The sequence below is a fragment of the Rhinopithecus roxellana genome, chromosome 16 (assembly GCF_007565055.1).
Source record: "Rhinopithecus roxellana isolate Shanxi Qingling chromosome 16, ASM756505v1, whole genome shotgun sequence".
Taxonomy (NCBI): domain Eukaryota; kingdom Metazoa; phylum Chordata; class Mammalia; order Primates; family Cercopithecidae; genus Rhinopithecus; species Rhinopithecus roxellana.
In genome coordinates, this window is record NC_044564.1 from 98,877,448 (window position 1) to 98,894,763 (window position 17,316).

At 47.6% G+C, this 17,316-nt stretch overlaps 1 protein-coding gene across 5 annotated transcripts in view; it reads left to right on the forward strand.

The window, feature by feature from the left end:
- Positions 1–7,829: 7,829 nt before the first annotated feature.
- The window catches only part of RABEPK (Rab9 effector protein with kelch motifs), a 32,689-nt gene continuing 23,202 nt past the window's right edge, over positions 7,830–17,316 (forward strand). Inside the window, exons 1-4 of one of the 5 annotated variants that reach the window (XM_030919273.1) lie at positions 7,853–7,980; positions 8,183–8,309; positions 10,662–10,720; positions 14,839–14,996. In XM_030919273.1, coding sequence (XP_030775133.1) covers positions 10,668–10,720; positions 14,839–14,996 — 211 coding nt within the window. In that variant the 5' untranslated portion in view covers positions 7,853–7,980; positions 8,183–8,309; positions 10,662–10,667. The other 4 variants (XM_030919269.1, XM_030919272.1, XM_030919271.1 and 1 more) reach the window with 4 other exon arrangements.

A 17,316-nucleotide genomic window follows, 5' to 3' on the forward strand; every position in this document is an offset into this window, starting at 1 on the left:
TCTTCGATCCAACCCGCGAACCTGCCGGGACCCGTAGTCATCTGCCGCGGGGCGTGCTGGGATGTGTAGTTTTCAGTTGTGGACAGCCACCTCCCCTCTTTTCCTCCCATTTCTCCAGACTTTCACCTGCCGGCAGCCGGCCAGGCTTTTCCGAGGCAAAACGGCGGAGTAGGTGGTCCTAGCCACTCATTGGTTTCTTTTTCCAACCCTTTTAAGCACTCTTTCACCAGAATATCTTAACAGTTGGGTAAGCCTGGCCGTTTGCACCTTTCCAAGTCCCTGTGAAAACCCCGCCTAAGCCTGTGGCAGAGATGTCAGGCTCCAGTCTTCCAACCTGAAAGGAAGGGAAACAAATATTAAAGGATTTCTTATGCTAAATGCGATACAAATGCTGTTTTTCCTTTTGATCTTCGTAACGATTGATAGGAAAGTGAGGCTTGGAGGCTTTAAGTAGTTTACCCCAAATCTCACAGGGAACAAAATGGTGGGACCAAGATTGGAAAAATGGCTTAAGCTTAAGCCTACTTCCAATGAGAATCCCACGAGGACATGGAGTTTTTTGCTGTAACTCCAGCACTGAGAACAGTACCTGGTACTAGCATACCTTCAGCATTCGTTTATTCAAGCACTCTTGATTGAGCAACAAAGATGTGCCAGGTACAGCTGCAGGCGCTTGCAATACTTCGTGAACAAAATAGACAAAGATCTCTATCCTATCCGTAGCTACAAAAAATACCAAAATTAGCCGGGTGCGGTAGTGCGTGCTTGTGGTCCTAGCTACTCTGGAGGCTGAGGCAGGAGAATCGCTTGAGCCAGGAGGCGGAGGTTGCAGTGAACCGAGATCGCGGCACTGCACTCCAGCTTGGGCGACAGAGCGAGATCCTCTTCAAAAATAAATTAGTAAAAGGTGGCCGGGCCCTGTGGCTCACACCTGTAATCCCAGCACTTTGGGAGGCCGAGGCGTGCAGATCCCGAGGTCAGGAGATCGAGACCATCCTAGCTAACAAGGTGAAACCCCGCCTCTACTAAAAATAAAAAAAGAAATTAGCGGGGCTAGGTGGCGGGCGCCTGTAGTCCCAGCCATTCGGGAGGCTGAGGCAGGAGAATGGTGTGAACCCGGAGGCGGAGCTTGCAGGGAGCTGAGATCCCGCCACTGCACTCTAGCCTGGGCGACAGAGCAAGACTCCGTCCCAATAAATAAATAAATAAATAAATAAATAAATAAATAAATAAATAATTAGTAGAAGGAAGCTGCTATATGGGACTAGGGGTGGGGGTACAATGGCTGTAGCTAAGAGACCAGTTAGGAGACTGTTATGTAATCCAATAGTAGCAGGCGCTCAATAAATATTTGTTGCTCAAGAGTTCCTGGAATGAATCCTCTTGCTCTCTTAAGTGTATTTTGTGAACAAATGGTTAACCCTTAATGAGATATCTGGGTGAACTTCTTTGTATTATTCTTGTAACTGTTCTGAAAGTATGAAATTGTTTCAAAGTAAAATTAATTTTTTAAAGTTTGTTACAGAATGAATGATGCCCACAAGTATTCATTTATTCATTCATTCAACTAATAGTTATATAGTGCCTATTGGCCAGGCCGCAGTGGCTAATGCCTGTAATCTCAGCACTTTGGGAGGCCAAAGCAGGCAGATCACCTGAGGTCAGGAGTTCAAGACCGCCTGACCAACACGGTGAAACCCCATATCTACTAAAAATACAAAATACTCGGGAGGCTGAAATAGGAGAATCACTTGAATTGCTTGAGGAGGAAGTTACAGTGAGTTGAGATGGCGCCACTGTACTCCAGCCTGGGCCACAGAGTGAGACCCCATCTTGAAGAAAAAAGAAAAAAGAGGTTACACAGTGCTTACGATGTGAATAAAACAGATATGATCCCTGCCCTAATTAGGCTTACAATCTGCTGGGAAGAGACAAACAGTATTTATTTATTTACATTTACTGTTTTATTATTAATATAAAGGATATTACAAAGGATACAAATGAAGAAATGCATAGGGTAATTTAAGTTTTGTTGTTGTTGTCGAGGCCGGGTGCAGTGGCTCACCCCATGGGCAGATCGCTTGAGGCCAGGAATTCAAGACCAACCTGGCCAACATGGTGAAACCTGATCTTTACTAAAAATACAAAAATTAGCTGTGCATGGTGGTACATGCCTGTAATCCCAGCTACTTGGGAGTCTGAGGCATGAAAATCGCTTGAACCCAGGAGGTGGTGGGGGTTACAGTGAGCTGAGATCGTGCCACTGCACTCCAGCCTGGCCAACAGAAAAAAAAAAAAAAGAAGAAGAAGAAGAAAAGAAACTTGTTGATATGAGGTCTTACTATATTGCTGAGGCTGGTTTTAAACTCAAGGTGTTCTTCTGCCTTGGCCTTCCAAAGTGCTAGGATTATAGGTGTAAGCCACCATGCCTGGTGATGAGCAAATATTTAATTGCAAATTGTGATTAGTGCTCAAAAGGAAAAATAGGAGGTACTATAAGCAAGAAAAATGGAGTAGAAGAGGTCTACCTTTGGCTGGGCGTGGTGGCTCATGCCTGTAATCCCAACACTTTTGGGAGGTCAGGAGATCGATACCATCCTGGTCTACATGGTGAAACCCCGTCTCTGCTAAAAATACAAAAAAAAATTAGCTGGGTATGGTGGTGCGCACCTGTAGTCCCAGCTACTTGGGAGGCTGAGGTGTGAGAATTGCTTGAAACCAAGAGGTGGAGGCTGCAGTGAGCCAAGATGGTGCCACTGCACTCCAACCTGGGCAACAGAGTGAGACTCCGTCTCAAAAAATAAATAAATAAATAAAGCGGCCTACTTTAGATTGACAACAGAGTGGAGGTAAAGTACAGGATGTAGATTCTAGCACCCTGTGGGCAGAGTTCAAATACAGGCTCTATCACTTATTGTGTGATTTGGGGGAAGTTATTTATCCTTTCTGTACTCCAGTTTTCTCAGCTCCAATATGGAGATGATAATAATAATGCTTACCTCCTCTGGAGATTCTAAGAATACTACTTACCTCATAGGCTTGTACAAAGGTTTAAAAGAGGGCCGGGTGCGGTGGCTCACGCCTGTAATCCCAGCACTTTGGGAGGCCGAGATGGGCGGATCACGAGGTCAGGAGATCGAGACCATCCTGGCTAACACGGTGAAACCCCGTCTCTACTAAAAAATACAAAAAACTAGCCGGGCGTGATGGCGGGTGCCTGTAGTCCCAGCTACTCGGGAGGCTGAGGCAAGAGAATGGCCTAGGCCGGGCGCGGTGGCTCAAGCCTGTAATCCCAGCACTTTGGGAGGCCGAGACGGGCGGAGCACGAGGTCAGGAGATAGAGACCATCCTGGCTAACACTGTGAAACCCCGTCTCTACTAAAAACTACAAAAAACTAGCCGGGCGAGGTGGCGGCGCCTGTAATCCCAGCTACTCGGGAGGCTGAGGCAGGAGAATGGCGTGAACCCGGGAGGCGGAGCTTGCAGTGAGCCGAGATCGCACCACTGCACTCCAGCCTGGGCGACAGAGCGAGACTCTGTCTCAAAAAAAAAAAAAAAAAAAAAAAAAACCAAAACAAAACAAAAAAAAAACACAAAGGTTTAACAGAGTTTATATATGAAAATGGCTTAAAACAATGTCTAGGCCGGGCACAGTGGCTCACACTTGTAATTCCAACACTTTGAGAGGCCAAGGTAGGAGGATCACTTGAGCCAAGGAGTTCAAGACCAGTCTGGGCAACATAGTGAGACCTCATATATACCAAAAAAAAAAAAAATTAAAATTAGCCAGCTTTGGTGCTGGCACACACCTGTAGACCCGGCTACTCTAAAGGCTGATGTGGGAGGATCGCTTGAGCCCAGGAGGCCAAGGATACAGTGAGCTATGATTGTGTCACTGTACTACAGCAGGGTGACAGTGAGACCCTGTCTCAAAACAAAACAAAACAAAACAAAAACATTGGCACAGAATGAGTGCAATATGAGTGTTAACTCTGAGTATTATGTGGGCAGGAAAGGCATTTCTGAAGAAGTAACATGTAAGACTTTAGAAAAAAAATGTAGGAGGCTGGGCGTGGTGGCTCACGCCTGTAATCCTAGCACTTTGGGAGGCCGAGGCGGGCAGATCACTTGAAGTCAGGAGTTCAAGACCAGCCTGGTCAACATGGTGAAAACCCATCTCTACTAAAAATACAAAAATTAGCCGGGTGTGGTGGTGCGTGCTTGTAATCCCACCTACTGGGAAGGCTGAGGCAGGAGAATTGCTTGAATCGAGGAGGCAGAGGTTGCAGTGAGCCAAAATCATGCCACTGCACTCCAGACTGGTCGATGAAGTGAGACTCCATCAAAAAGAAAGAAAGAGAGAAAGAGAGGAAGGGGAGCGGAGGGGAGGAAAAAAGGTAGAACAGGTGCAGTGACTCATGCCTATAATCCCAGCACTTTAGGAGGCTGAAGTGGGCAGATTGCTTGGGCCCAGGAGTTTGAGACCAGCCTGGGAAACATGGCAAAATTCCATCTCTACAAAAAATATAAAAATCAGCCAGGCATGATGGCATATGCCTGTAGTCCCAGTTACTTGGGAGGCTAAGGCGGGAGGATTGCTTGAGCCCAGGAGGCGGAGGTTGCGGTGAGCTCAAGTTGTGCCACTGCACTCCAGCCTAGGCAACAGAGTAAGACCCTGTCTCAAAAAAAAGAAAAAAGGAAAAAAAGTAAAGAGATAATCTCCTCAGAGTTTCTTGGAGAAAAAAATTCAAATGGAAGAAGATACTGTTGTTGTTTGGATATTTTTCTTTTTTCTTTTTTAGAGACTAATGTTTATGGCCAGGCACGGTGGCTCATGCCTGTAATCCCAACACTTTGGGAGGCCAAGGCAGGCGGATCACGAGCTCAGGAGATCAAGACCATCCTGGTCAACATGGTGAAACCCCATCGATACTAAAAATATGAAAATTAGTATGCCTGTAATCCCAGCTACTTAGGAGACTAAGGCAGGAGAATCGCTTGAACCAGGGAGTCGGAGGTTGCAGTGAGCCAAGATTGCGCCACTGCACTCCAGCCTGGTGACACAGCGAGACTCTGTCAAAAAAAAAAAAAAAAAGAAACTGATGTGTATTTTCCATCAACCTTATTTCCATATTGCTTAAGAGCCCCTGCAAGAGCCGGGCGTGGTAGCTCATGCCTGTAATCCCAGCACTTTGGGAGGCCGAGATGGGCCAATCACTTGAGGTTGGGAGTTCGAGACCAGCCTGACCAACATGGAGAAAACCCGTCTCTTTCTTGTTGATGTGTCACTCCAGCATGGCACCTTGAAACAGAGCTAGCCAGAAAACATCAGGGACATCAGAGCATTCTGCAGCTGTGAGCAGAAATGTACATGGAGATGCACATGGACATGTGGCAGAGCTAACCTGGTCTTGGTTTTCTTTCCTGAAGGAGAGCAGAATGACTGAATATCCCTAAACTTCTCTTTGGCAGACAGTCAATGGGGAATTTTCCACTAATGTGGGAACTCACAAAGACTCCATATGTTTGAAAGAGCTGCAGATCTTGAATTCCATTTTGTCAATAAATTTTGGTTATGGTTTCAAGTAGCTAAAAGAATCCTTTCACCAACTTGGCCTTTCACCTGTATTAGCACTTCCTCTGAACAGTTCTGTCTGCACAGTAGGTAGTACTATCCTCATTCTACAGATGAGGAACTAGGGTTCAGAGTGGGTGACTTGCCAAATGTCAGAGTTAGATGGTTAGTGCTGGACCCTGGATTTTTTTTTTTTTTTTTTGACAGAGTCTTGCTCTGTTGCCCAGGCTGGAGTACAGTAGCATGATCTTGGCTCACTGCAACCTCCACCTCCTGGGTTCAAGTGATTCTCCTGCCTCAGCCTCCTGAGTAGCTGGGATTACAGACACATGCCCGACAGATTTTTTTTTTTTTTTTTAAAGACAGTCTTTTTTTTTTTTTTTTTTTTTGAGGCAGAGTCTCGCTCTGTCGCAGGGGCTGGAGTGCAGTGGCAGGATCTCAGCTCACTGCAAGCTCCGCCTCCCGGGTTTACGCCATTCTCCTGCCTCAGCCTCCCGAGTAGCTGGGACTACAGGCGCCTGCCACCTCGCCCGGCTAGTTTTTGTATTTTTAGTAGAGACGAGGCTTCACCGTGTTAGCCAGGATGGTCTCGATCTCCTGACATCGTGATCCGCCCGTCTCGGCCTCCCAAAGTGCTGGGATTACAGGCTTGAGCCACCGTTCCCGGCCTAAGACAGTCTTGCTCTGTTGTCCAGGCTAGAGTGCAGTGGCATGATATCGGCTCACCACAACCTCCGCCTCCTGATTCAAGCGATTCTCCTGCCTCAGCCTCCCAAGTAGCTGGGATTATGGATGCGTGCCAGCCATCATGCCTAGCTAATTTTTGTATTTTCAGTAAAGATGGGGTTTCACTGTGTTGGCCAGGCTGGTCTCGAACTCCTGACCTCATGATCTGCCCTCCTCGGCCTCCCAAAGTGCTGGGATTACAGGCATGAGCCACCACACCTGACCTGGAGCTTGGATTTTAACCCAAGTATGTTTGATCTCTTCCCACTAAGCTATCATAGCTCTACGCTCCAGGAGCTCCTGTTTCTAACCTGAGCTGTTTTCTCTATTTCCTAGGACACAGCGACAGTTTCAGAGACTGGAGTTCTTTGAAACAGACATAAGAGAGCGAGCCACCTCTCTATTTTCAGGAAAGATACAGAGAACCTATGGTTATGAACGAAATCAAAGATAATGTAGATGAATACATCTAGAGACATTGTACATTTATAGTCAGGAATAGGTTTTCCCTTGAAAGAGAACTCTGTGCCAGCTGCTGGGTGCTGATCACTTTTATTTAATTATGTCATGTATTCCCCACCACAACTACGATATAAATCTTCTTTTTCTTTTTTTTCCGAAACGGAGTCTTGCTCTGTCACTCGGGCTAGAGTGCAGTGGCACTATATCGGCTCACTGCAACCTCCAACTCCCGGATTCAAGCAATTCTCCTGCCTCAGCCTCCTCAGTAGCGTGGATTACAGGCACTCGCCACCACGCCTGGCTAATTTTTGTATTTTTAGTAGAGACGGGTGTTTCACCATGTTGGCCAGGCTGGTCTCCGCCTCCCAAAGTGCTGGGCTTATAGGCGTGAGCCACTGCGCCCAGCCTATGATAGAAATCTTATTAGCTCCATGGTTACAAGCAGACAGCCCTGAGGCCCGGAGGAAAGTAACTTCCCAGAACAGATACTCTCATTGCTGAACTTTTTATTTCTTGCACTCTTGGCAATCGTCCCTAGTTGTCTTTTTGTTGATCTCTATTTAAGACTGTATGCTCCTGGAGGCCAAGGGTGGTGGTGTCTGGCTCAGCACAGCACCTGCCATAATTACAAATGGCAATTATGGAATGAATCAGCTGTTCAAAGCACCAAATCTTGAGCTGGCCCGAAGACTGCGCAGGCAGATTGCATGCTCAACTCTCCCCTTTTGAAACTGTTAACAATCGTCGTAACTGGAAATGTAACTGTTATATCGCCCCCTTTTATTTATTCATTTATTTTTGAGACGGAGTTTTCGCGCTGTTGCCCAAGCTGGAGTGAAGTGGCGCCTGGCCCTGTTAGCCCGTTATAGAGATCAGCTGCTGCAGGAATTTGGCTTCCCCAAACGAACGCCCGAACCCGGCATTGCGCAAATCGTTTCCAAGGAGCCCCGGCTTATTTATCCCTTCTGGGAGGGAGGGACCCAGGGAGGGCCCAGCCCGCTTGGTTCCCCCAGAAATGCACAACCCGGCGTCCACTCCGGGTCTGGGGGTTCCCTCCACCGCAAGCCCAGGAAGACAGCGCCGGGCCCCCGGGACTGAGCAGGGAGGATAGAGCGGTTGGCCTGGACGCTCTTCCGGGTTCTGGGAGGAGGGCCCAGACCTAAGCCCCGCCCCTCCGGGGCGGAGTCACGGCTCGCGACTGGCCTAAATCGCCGCAGGTAATGCGGTCCCGGGCTGGAGGGTTGGGGGCGAGGGTCCCCGGATACCGGGTCTGTTACAGTCTCGGGCAGGGGGTCCGAATCCTTTAGGGTAGTGGGCCCAAGCTGGGTGGAAAGAACTGGGAAGGCCTTCCCTGGCTCCGTCCTGGCCACTTTGACCGAACCAGCCTGTTTTCTCCCGACCCCGTCACCTATCCCCTAGAACTGCCACGTGGGGATGAGATTTGCCTGGCGGGTAGCGGCGGCGGCTGCGGGAGGTCCCACCCACGTGAAGCCAACCTAACTGAGCTCTGGACTTTGGGAACAGTTGTCAGCGGCCTAGGCCGCAGGTGGGATTTATCCATTCATCTCTCAATCTATTTTCTTTCTTCATTCACTAGCCACTCCCCCACTCCTACTCTATGCCAGGTCCATTGGTAGGTTCTCAAAATGGATCTGACAGGCCCAGCCCTCTAGGAACTTAGTCTAGTGGAGTTTAATCTAGAATCTAGTCTAGAAGCTTTAAATAGATAAACAATACAAATGATTCCTGCAGTGGTGGTGGCTTAATACCTTAAGAGCCCAGTGGGTGGAAGAAGGAAGTAACGTGGAAGGGCGTGGAAGAGAAAAGGACAAATCAGGGAAAGTTTCACCAGGGAAGGGACTTTTGAACTGGGCTTTGAAGGTTGACTAGGAGTTTGCCAATTTCCCAGAAGGGAAGCGACATTACAAATAGGGGAAGCCGAATAGGCTACAAAATTATGAAAAGGCCCGCCATATTATAAGAACTGCAAAAAAACCAATAATGCAAGAGATTGTGGAGGTGAGTTCACGGAAAAAAACTTGACAGCAGGAGGCCTTACTTTCTATGCTATGCTGAGGCCAAGATTTATCCTAGAGCTCAGTATTTCTCAGCCTCTTTAAATATTTTGTCCTTTGGGCGGGGAGCAGTGGCTCATACCTGTAATCCCAGCTCTTTAGGAGGCTAGGAGTTCGAGACCAGCCTGGACAACATAGGGAAACCCCATTTCTTTTTTTTCTTTTCTTTTTTTTTGCGGGGGGGGGACAGAGTCTCACTGTCGCCAGGCTGGAGTGCAGTGGTGTGATTTCAGCTCACTCACTCTGCCTCTTGGGTTCAAGCAATTTTCACGACTCAGCCTCCCAAGTAGCTGGGACTACAGGTGCATGCCACCACGCCCAGCTAATTTTTTTTTTTTTTTTTGTATTTTTAGTAAAGATGGGGTTTCACCATGTTGGCCAGGATGGTATCCATCTCCTGACCTTGTGATCCGCCCATCTTGGCCTCCCAAAGTGCTGGGATTACAGGCGTGAGCCACCAGGCCCAGCCCCATTTCTATTTTTAATTAAAAAATAAATAACTGGCCGGGCTCGGTGGCTCACACCTGTAATCCCAGCACTTTGGGAGGCCGAGGCTGGCCAAGTTCAAGACCAGCCTGGTGAACATAGTGAAACTCCGTCTCTATGAAAAATACAAAAAAATTAGCCGGGCGCGGTGGCACTTGCCTGTAGTCCCAGCTTATTTGGGAGGCTGAGGCAGGAGAGTAGCTTGAACCTGGGAGGCAGACATTGCAGTGAGCCGAGATCGCGCCACTGCACTCCAGGCTGGGTGACAGAGTGAGACTCCATCTCAATAAATTGATAAATAAAGCTGCTGCCCTGGCACAGTGGCTCATGCCTGTAATCCCAGCACTTTGGGAGGCCAAGACGGGCGGATCACTTGAGGTCAGGAGTTTGAGACCAGCTTGGCCAACATGATGAAACCCCGTATCTACTAAAAATACAAAAATTAGCCAGGCGTTTTGGCTGGTGCCTGTAATATGAGCTACTCAGGAGGCTAAGGTCAGACAATCGTTTGAACCCAGGAGGCGGAGGCTACAGTGAGCCACGATCGTGCCACTGCACTCCAGCCTGGGTGACAGAGTGAGACTCCATCTCAGAAGAAAATAAAAAAATAAAAAATAATGCCGGGCATGGTGGCTCACGCCTGTAATCGCAGCACTTTGGGAGGCTGAGGCAGGCAGATCACCTGAGGTCAGGAGTTAGTGACCAGCCTGGCCAACATGGTGAAATCCCATCTCTACTAGAAAAACTAGAAAAATGAGCCAGGTGTGGGTGGGCGCCTGTAATCTCAGCTATGCAGGAGGCTGAGAAAGGAGAATAATTTGAACCAGGGAGAGGGAGGTTGCAGTAAGCAGAGATCGCACCACTGCACTCCAACCTGTGCAACAGAGCGAGACTCCATCTAAAAAAAATAAGAAGAATAAAAATAAATACATTGGCCAGGCACAGTGTGTCACCTGAGGTCAGGAGTTCGAGACCAGCCTGACTAACATGGTGAAACTCCATCTCTACTAAAAATACAAAAATTAGCCAGGTGTGATGGCACATGCCTGTAATCCCAGCTACTCGGGAGGCTGAGGGAGGAGAATCGCTTGAACTTGGGAGGCAGAGGTTGCCATGAGCCAAGATCGTGCCATTGCACTCCAGCCTGGGCAACAAGAGCGAAAATCCGTCTCAAATAAATAAATAAAAAAATAAAGATGAAAAGTTGGTGGTGCTTATTCAAATTAGTCAGGCCCTAGAAATTAGTACATTCAACAGGAAAGGTTTAAAAAGGAGGTTGAATTGATTAAGATGATAATCATAAGTGTGTAAAAAGTGCCTTTCTTTCTTATGCATAGGACACCATGAAGCAGCTGCCAGTCTTGGAACCTGGAGACAAGCCCAGGAAAGCAACATGGTCTGTAAGGAAGGATCCAGCCACAGAAAAGCATGAGTTTTTGTTTCATTTATAAGTAGTTTACTAACATATTTGATCATCAACAAAAAAGGGTACAGACGAAACCGTCTGCAGTTGCTGGTAATTAGACTCAAACTGTCTGAGAAGGTCTTCAGAGGAAAGATAGGGGGGCAGTAATTATCACAGAGCAGATGTTGATTTTATTAAAATCCATTTACCAGAAAGAGTAAGGCACTGACCATCTGGCATCGTCAGCTCCAATGCTGTGTCTTCCCCCGAGCTCTGACTCATTTTTAAGATTTTTAGGAAATTAGATTTGGATTAAACTGGCTTCACTGTTTCTTGGCTGTTTGTTCAACCAACCCTTTTTTCAACAATTAGCATTGGCCTGATGGGGGCAGCTGCTGTGTGGGTGTGGGTGCTGTGTGGGAGGTAGAATTGTAAATAGTCTCTGTACTGGGGACTATAGACTAAGCAGGTGATGGTGATGAAATGTGATCTGCTATAAGGTAGGGCCCACAGAAGGCTGTAGAGAGGTGGCAGTTCTTCAACAGGACCTTCAAGGAGAGACTCCAGTCTGGCTTCCATGCATCTGTCTTGCTATGTACCCAGAATACAGCCAATCATGGCATTTCCTAGTTTAAAACCCTTTTGTGCCTCCCTATTGGTGTTGGTATAAAAATCAGACTCCTGGGCTGGGCACAGTGGCTCATGCCTATAATCCCAGCACGTTGGGAGGCCAAGGCGGGTGGATCTCCTGAGGTCAAGAGTTCGAGACCAGCCTGACCAATATGGTGAAACCCCATCTCAACTACAAATACAAAAATTAGCCAGCGTTGTGGTATGTGACTGTAGTCCCAGCTACTAGGGAGGCTGAGACAGGAGAATTGCTTGAATCCGGGAGGTGGAGGTTGCAGTGAGCTGAGATCATGCCATTGTACTCCAGCATGGGCCACAGAGCAAGAATCCGTCTCAAAAAAAAAAAAAAAAAAAAAAAAAAAAAAAAAAAATCAGACTCCTCGCCAGGCACAATGGCTCATGCCTATAATCCTAGCACTTTGGGAGGCTGAGGTGGGTGGATCACTTGAAGCCAGGAGTTCGAGACCAGTCTGGCCAATATGGCAAAACCCCGTCTCTACTAAAAATAGAAAAATTAGCTGAGCGTGGTGGTGCATGCCTGTAATCCCGGCCACTTGGGAGGCTGAGGCAGGAGAATTGCTTGAACCTGGGAGGTGGAGATTGCAGTGAGCTGAGATGGTGTCACTGCACTCCAGCCTGGGCAACAGAGGGAGGGAGACTCCATCTCAAAAACAAACAAACAAACAAACAAAAAATTAGATTTCTTAAACTGGCCCAATGGTCCCTGCAAAATATTTCTGCCTGTTTTTCCAACCTCAAATCCCATGACTTGTTCCTTTGTTCTCTTTCTCTTCTGCACTGTTCCACTCAGGAGCTGCTCATGCTGGTCTCTCTGCCTGGACTGCTCTTTCCCTCCACCTTTCGTCCCTCTCTTTGCCCAGCTTATTTTATTTTATTTTTGAGACAAGGTCTTCCTCTGTGGCTAGCCACCAAGGCTGGAATGCAGTGGTACAATTGTGCCTCATTGTAGCCTCGACCTCCTGGCCTCAAGTAACCTTCCCATCTCCGTCTCCCAAGTAACTGGGACTATGGGTATGTACTACCACGCCCAGCTAATTTTTTTTTTTTTTTTTTTAATAGAGACACAGTCTCTTTATGTTGCCCTGGCTGGTCTCAAACTCCTGGGCTCAGGTGATCTTCCCACTACAGCCTCCCAAAGTGCTGGGATTACAGGTGTGAGCCACCACACCTGGCCTGCCCAGCTAATTTCTACTCATACTTCAGATCTCTATCCAAATGGTGCTTCTTCAGGAAGCCTTCTCTGATCACCCTATCTCCCTGGCTCCTTACAGGGTGAGACCCTCCTAAGACATACATGTCCTCATGCTATATATTCTGTACTCCTTTCTACCACAATTGAAGTGAAACAGATAGTTGTGAAACTGTTTAATGTTTCTTTTCCCAACTAGTCTGTAAGGGCTATCAAGGCAGGGAATTTTTTGTAATATCCACCATCTCTGGATGGCTGTGTGCTTTTGGGATAAATTACTCAATCTTTCTAAGCCTCAGTTCCTCCGTTGTAAAACTCAGATGATGGTAACAGCTGTTATCCTCAAAGAGTGTTTTTGTTTTTGTTTTTGAGACACAGTCTCGCTCTATCGCCAGGTTGGAGTGCAGTGGCACGATCTCAGCTCACTGCAACTTCCGCCTCCCTGGTTCAAGCGATCCTGCCTCAGCCTCCCGAGTAGCTAGGACTGCAGGCGTGTGCCGCCACACCCAGGTAATTTTTGTATTTTTAGTAGAGATGGGGTTTCATCATGTTGGCCAGGATGGTCTCGATCTCTTGACCTCATGATCTGCCTGCCTCGGCCTCCCAATGTGCTGGGATTACAGGTGTGAGCCACTGCGCCCGGCTCTCAAAGGGGTTTTGTGTAGATTAAGTGACATCAGAATAGAGATCTGAATGGGAAACAGATTTGGCCACCACTGATGAATATATAGATGAGTGGTAATTGAAGTTATCACCACAGATAACATTAATCAGGTAAGCAAATGTAAACTGAGGAAAAGAGAACTCAAGGATGACTGAGAGTGAGGAGGTGGCTGGTAGGGAAGGAGTCAGAGAAAGAAGCAGAAAGGACAGCCAGAAAGGTGAGTGCAGAACCAAAGGAAGGGATGTGGGAAAGCCAGGCTGGGAGAAAGGCACAAGAAGAAGGGAGAGGTCAGGAGTCCCAAACACCAGAGAGGTCAAATAAGACAGGGCCTGAAAAACAGCTACAGAAATTTGTTTTCCAATCAGGAAGCTTGAAGTGTGTTTTCTCAGTCAGCATTCAGAATCACTGTGGAGAGTGGAATGGGCCGAGTGCAGTGGGCACATCCCTATCATCTTAGGACTTGGGGAGACCAGGGCAGAAGGATTGCGTGAGGCTGGGAGTTCAAGACCAACCTGGCCAACATAGCGAGACCCCTGTCTCTACTTAAAAAAATATAGAGAGACTCTGGCTGGGCACGGTGGCTCACGCCTGTAATCTCAGCACTTTGGGAGGCTGAGGCAGGTGGATCACAAGATCAGGAGTTCAAGACCAGCCTGGCCAACATAGTGAAACCCCATCTCTACTAAAAATACAAAAATTAGCCAGGCATGGTGGTGCGTACCTGTAGTCCCAGCTACTTGGGAGGCTGAGACAGGAGAATCGCTTGAAGCCAGGAAGCGGAGGTTATGGTGAGCCAAGATTGCACTACTGCACTCTAGCCTGGGCAACAGAGTGAGACTCCATCTCAAAAAAAAGAAAAAAGAGAGAGAGAGAGATAATGGAATGACCAAATCCTGTATGTGATTTTTCATAGTGCTAGCTTTGGCTTCCATCAGATTGAGCTTTATGAGTAATCTGGAAAAGCTCTGAAATCAGTAAATTCTGGATAATTTTTTTGATGGGGAGGAATCATTGGCTTGTGGCAAGAGCCCCGGGGCTGTTGGTTCCCATGTGGTGGCACATAAAGCTCTCGCCACCGTTTATTGAGTCCTTCACTGCCCTGTTTTGACGTCTTGTCTTAGTCTTCATAATGATCTTTTGCAGTAAGAACTATTGCTGTCCTCATTTCACAAATGAGTAAACTAAAGTTCAGAAAGGTTAAGTGACTTCCAAAAGGTCACACATCTAGGAAGTACCTGAGCTGGAATTTGAACCAGATCTGTCTGAATTCACACACCATGTTCACAGCCACCATCCTGTGCCAAGACACATCACTGAACATTTCTGGAGATCAGTTTCCCTATCTACCAAATGGGGAAAAATATAGCCCAGTGCGTTCCTACCAGATTACTGTGAGATGAAGACAGTGAAAAAATGGAAAAGTCAAAGACTATGTGCAAGGGGGAGGTACTATTATTAATCAGAGAAGTGCTGCTTTGTTGGGTACAATTTGAAGTGTCTGCACAAGACCCTTCATTCTGGTGAATATTTCATGAGGAATGGAAAGAACACACTGCTGCGTTTATTCTGTGCTCAGGCCTCCTGAATACATCCTTCCTTTGGCAGGTACACCTTGACTCTCCCCGGAGACAGCCCCTGTGCTCGAGTTGGCCACAGCTGTTCATATTTACCCCCAGTTGGTAATGCCAAGAGAGGGAAGGTCTTCATTGTTGGCGGAGCAAATCCAAACAGAAGCTTCTCAGACGTGCACGCCATGGATCTGGGTAAGACCAGCAGCTGCTGAGTACATGCCCTGTGGCCAGAGAACAGGGCTGTGTGCTGCTAGCCATTAGCAGGGCATTCCTAAAAATACCAGCAGGGTTTTCCTATAAGAAAAAATGGCCAGGGCTAGGTCCAGTGGCTCACGCCTCTAGTTCCAGCACTGTGGGAGGCCAAGGTGGGCTGGATCGCCTGAGGTTAGAGTTTGAGACCAGCCTGACCAATATGAAGAAACCCCGTCTCTACTAAAAATACAAAAAAATTAGCCGGGTGTGGTGGTGGTCACCTGTAGTCCCAGCTACTCAGGAGGCTGAGACAGGAGAATTACTTGAACCGCGGAGACAGAAGTTACACTGAGCCAAGATCGTGCTACTGCACTCCAGCCTGGGCGACAGAGCGAGACTCAGTCTCAAAAAAAAAAAAAAGAGAAAAGAAAAAATGAATATCACTGACAGATCCCTAAGGTTTCTTAGCAGGCCCCTGGCACACAGTCATCTGACCAATACCTCCTTGTTTAGGGGGAGAGAACCCTTATGGAGGCTTGGTTGTCCAGCCATTTATTCATCAAATATTTCCATAGGATACATCAATGACTACCACCACTCATTCTATCCACATATCCAATATATCACCAAGCCCTACTTATCTCTTATCTTTGTTGTTTTTGAGATGGAGTTTCACTTTTATTGCCCAGGCTGGAGTGCAGTGGCACGATCTTCGCTCACTGCAACCTCCACCTCCTGGGTCCAAGCAATTCTCCTGCCTCAGCCTCCTGAGTAGCTGGGATCACAGGCATGCGCCACCATGCCCAGCTAATTTTTTTTTTTTTTTTTTTTTTTTTTTTTGAGACAGAGTCTCACTCTGTCGCCAAGGCTGGAGCCATGCAGTGGCGCGATCTCAGCTCACTGCAACCTGAGCCTTCTGGGTTCAAGCAATTCTCCCGCCTCAGCCTCCTGGGTAGCTGGGATTACAGATGCCCACCACTACGCACAGCTAATCTTTTGCATTTTTAGTAGAGACTGGGTTTCACCATGTTGGCCAAGCTGGTCTCGAACTCCAGACCTTGTGATTCGCCCTCCTCGGCCTCCCAAAATGCTGGGATTACAGGCATGAGCCACCGCGCCTGGCCCCAACCTCATTTCTTGGCTCTCTCTAACCCACATATCTCTTATCTTTATCCATGTCTGTCCATTTCCACTACTACTACTGTAGTCCAAGCCACTGTTGTCTCTCAACTAGACTTACAATAGCTTCCTCACCGGTCTCCCTGCTTCCAAGTTTACCCACTATACAGTGTATTTTCTATACCTAGCCAGCGAATATCATCTAAAATACAAATCTGACCATGTCACTTCCTATTTCAGACCTTTCTCAACCTCACTTTTTTTTTTTTTTTTTTTGAGATCTAGTTTTGCTCTGTGGCCCAGGCTGGAGTGCAGTGGTGCCATGAACTCGGCTCACTGCAACCTCTGCCCCCTGGGTTCAAGCGATTTTCCTGCGTTAGCCTCCTGAATAGCTGGGATTACAAGTGTGTGCCACCACACCCGGCTAATTTTTGTATTTTTAGTAGAGATGGGGTTTCACCATGTTAATCAGGCTGGTCTTCAAATCCTGACCTTGTGATCCTCCCACCTCGGCCTCACAAAGTGCTGGTATTACGGGCGTGAGCCACCGCACTGGCCTTGTTTTTTTTTTTTGTGGCAGCATGTCACTCTGTCACCCAGCTTGGAGTGCAGTGGCATAATCTTGGCTCACTGCAACCTCTGTCTCGCAGGTTCAAGCAATTCTCCTGCCTTAGCCTCCCACTAAGCTGCGATTACAGGTGCATGCCACCAGCCTGGCTAATTTTTGTATTTTTAGTAGAGATGGGGTTTCACCATGTTGGCCAGGCTGGTCTCGAACTTCTGACCTCAAGTGATCTGCCTGCATTGGCCTCCCAAAGTTCTGGGATTACAGGCGTAAGCCACCGCGCCCGGCCCCAACCTCATTTCTTGGCTCTCTCCAACCCACATTTGCTGCACTGGATGTCCTTCAGTTCCTTGAACACAGCTTGAGCTCTCTGGCCTCCACGCCTTTGCACACACAGATCCCTCTGCTAGGAATGTTTTTCCCTTTTCTTATCATCTGGCTACTCTGTATCTTTCCGATTTCAGATTAAATGTCTCTTCTGCCAGGAACCTTTCCCGTTACCTCTGGACTCGTTCAGGCACTACATGACTCTATGTCCGTAGTCTCATGTGCTCTTCTATCCTGTCTACCTTCACAGCCCTATCACATGTGATTGTTTCCTGTCCATCTGCCCCACAAGAACATAAGCTCCTTAGA